Source organism: Microtus ochrogaster, unplaced genomic scaffold (genome assembly GCF_000317375.1).
Source record: "Microtus ochrogaster isolate Prairie Vole_2 unplaced genomic scaffold, MicOch1.0 UNK81, whole genome shotgun sequence".
In the NCBI taxonomy this organism is placed as follows: domain Eukaryota; kingdom Metazoa; phylum Chordata; class Mammalia; order Rodentia; family Cricetidae; genus Microtus; species Microtus ochrogaster.
The window spans coordinates 1648052-1650874 of record NW_004949179.1 but is presented as its reverse complement, the minus strand read 5'-3'; the positions used below and the strand labels follow the sequence as shown (position 1 = coordinate 1650874).

Genomic DNA, 2823 nt, shown 5'->3' with positions numbered 1-2823 from the left:
CCCTAGTATACAGCAGGCACTCCATTATGCCTTGGTATACTTGCCATGCCCTAGTATACAGCAGGCACTCCATTATGCCCTGGTATACCTGCCATCCCTCCATTATAGAGGCAGAAAGTGTGAATTCTGCCTCCCTCTTTATCCATGGTTCTGGGATGGATCTCAGCGGGTGGGTATCTCACCTGGGTGGGACTGCGGGGTTGACCATTGGGAGACGCTGGGACTCCAGGATCTTTTTCTTGAAGTCCTCCAGACTAGCAGTATCTGCAGGAAAAATGAGGGTTCGTGTGAGCAGCCTCGGAGAGGAGAGATGGGGTGGGGAGCCAGGTGTCCTGTTTCCTGACCCTTCTGGTTGTCACTCACCTATGGGCGGAGGGTTTGGGGGTGGGCCGAAGAGTCTTGGCGGGGTGGCTGGCTGTGACTGGAGAAAGAGAAGGAGAGGTTGGAGGAGTTGGTGCCCTCTGTGCCCTGCAAATGCCTAAGCAACCTAGTTGGGTTGGTTTTTTTTTTTGTTGATGATGGTTTGTGTTTTGAGACAGTCTCTCTGTGTAGTCCTGGCTGTCCTTGAACTCACTATTTAGAACAGGCTGGCCTCGAAGTCATAGAGGTCCTTCTGCTCGTGAATGCTGAGTGTTGGGATTAGAGACCATGCTTGGCTCAAGGAACCTAGATCTTAACCCAGACCATCCTGAGGCATCACGGAGGAGCTTAACTTAGGCGGGAAATCGAGGCCACCACAAGGCTGACATCACCTGCAACCCTCAGCGAACCCCTGATCCTTCAGTTGGACTCAACTCCACTCCAAACCCGGTTCCCACCATCTGGCCAGAGCTAAGTTCACCTGGCCCTAACCCTGACCCAGCTTCCTTCCTTCAGTGGCAATCTCTGTCCTCAGCTCCCACCCACTCCCAGTTTGACCCTTCCAGGACTCCACTGTTCCCAGGGCTCCCATCTCCACCCAGCCGACCAGACCCACCTTGGCCTTGACACAGGTGTCCAGCGCGCTGATGCGCACGTCCACTTCGGTGCGCAGCTGCTCCAGCTCGCGCTTGCGCGCCTCCAGCTCACGCTCCAGGCCTTCCTTCTGCGAGCGCAGCGATGCTTTCTCCTCTAGCGCCAGCTGCGTCTGGCGCGCGCACTCCGCCCGCAGCTGGCTCTCGCGTGCCTTCGCCTCCGTCTCGACACGCGCCCGCGCCTCCTGCGTGCTCTGAGCCCCGCGCTCCACCTCCAACTTCTGCCGCCGCAACTCCGCGTTCTCGCGGGTCACACGCTCGATGCTCATGCGCAGCCCGCGCGCCATCTCATCCACCTTGTTGCTCAAGAGAGTGGGCAGGTGCTCGCACATCCGGCGGAGGGACACGATCTCGGGTGCCAACGAAGGGTAGTGGTAGCCCAGGCCATCCAGGGATCGCGGGATCAACGAGTCCCGCCAGATACTCAGCGCATCCGCATGGAGCTTGTCGTGATCCAGCGGGAGGCACATGGACTGCACCTTGCGCAGCTGCTCCTCGATCACCTGCTGCTCCTGCTGCTGCCGCTCCCGCGCTTTGCCACAGGCCGACAGCTGCTCCTCCACACGCTGCTTTTCCGCCAGCAGGCTTTCCTTGTTCTTGGCGCACACAGCCTTCTCCTTGACCACCTCCATCTCCAACGTCTTTGCCTTCTCGCCCAGCTTGAAGAGCAAGGCTGCGGGGGGGGGGGGGAGTGAGCCCAGGCTGGCCCCTAAGCTTTGAGGTTGTCGTCGTCCTCCACTCCCCACCCGCCCGCCAGGACCCGCATTTACCTTCGCAGGTCTTGTTGTTCTCCTTCACCTGTTCCCAGCACTGCTTCTCGCTCAGGATGATGGCGGCCATGAACCGGTGGTAGTTTACGTAGGTGGCCTGCAGGTGTGGGCATACAACACGGCTGAGCACCCATCTCCAGGGCCACACACACAGTGGCCCCCTCCACACCCTTAGAGGGTTGGAGGTCTGGGTGACCTCCAAAAGTTTGACTAGAGCTTGGCTGGAGCTCCTTCATTGGTTGAGTGCTTGGAGCCCGTTCAGTTGGTGAGGGACTTTCAGAAAGCCCCGAGTTCAAACCCCAGCCTCATGCACCAGGTGTGGCACCTCTTACCTGTAACCTCAGGATGGAGTAAGACAACCCCCAGGAGTTAGAGGCCAGCCTGGATCACAGAGAAAGGCGGTCTTGTCTGTTGTTTGTTTGTTTGTTTGAGATGGGGTCTGGAGCCTTGGCTGCCCTGGAACTCCCTGTATGAACCAGGCTGGCCTCCCACTCTCGGAGGTCCTCCAGCCTGTGCTTCCTAAGTGCTAGGGTTAAAACACAGAGGCTGAGATTGGGGCTCAGCTGTCTGCCTAGCAAGCACAAAGCCCTGGGTTTTGTGCCCACTACCACAGAAGCAAAATGTGGTTTGTGACTGTCGCCTGTCAGTCCACACAGGAGGAAACTCTAAATTCAAGGTCATCTTGGGCGACTCGGTAAGAGTTTATCTCAAAACAAAAACAGAGATGAGGCACAAGGGGGGGGGAGGCAGAGGAAGAGGAAGCATGGCCGAAAAAGTCACATTTCTTTGTCTTTTGGGGAAGGGAGACAAGACAGACACCAGTAAGGTGCATTTCGGGTGGCCACTGGGCTCCTGGCCACCATAGGGAAGGCAGCTTGCCAAGGAACCGCAGTGTCCTGAGTCAGGAGGTCATGTAGCCCAGGCCGGGCGGTGGTGGCGCACGCCTTTAATCCCAGCACTCGAGAGGCAGAGGCAGACGGATCTCTGTGAGTTTGAGACCAGCCTGGTCTACAGAGCTAGTTCCAGGACAGGCTCCAAAG

The 2823-nt window shown here is 57.9% G+C and overlaps 1 protein-coding gene across 1 annotated transcript in view; it reads right to left on the bottom strand.

Annotated features, from left to right (window-relative positions):
- Plvap (plasmalemma vesicle associated protein) overlaps nucleotides 1–2823 on the bottom strand; it is a 12011-nt gene that overhangs the window by 5659 nt on the left and 3529 nt on the right. The window contains exons 2-5 of the mRNA XM_005370609.2: nucleotides 1784–1880; nucleotides 977–1686; nucleotides 364–421; nucleotides 183–264 (exon numbers count right to left, since the gene is read on the bottom strand). Coding sequence (XP_005370666.1) covers nucleotides 183–264; nucleotides 364–421; nucleotides 977–1686; nucleotides 1784–1880 — 947 coding nt within the window. The remainder of the gene's footprint in view (nucleotides 1–182; nucleotides 265–363; nucleotides 422–976; nucleotides 1687–1783; nucleotides 1881–2823) is intronic.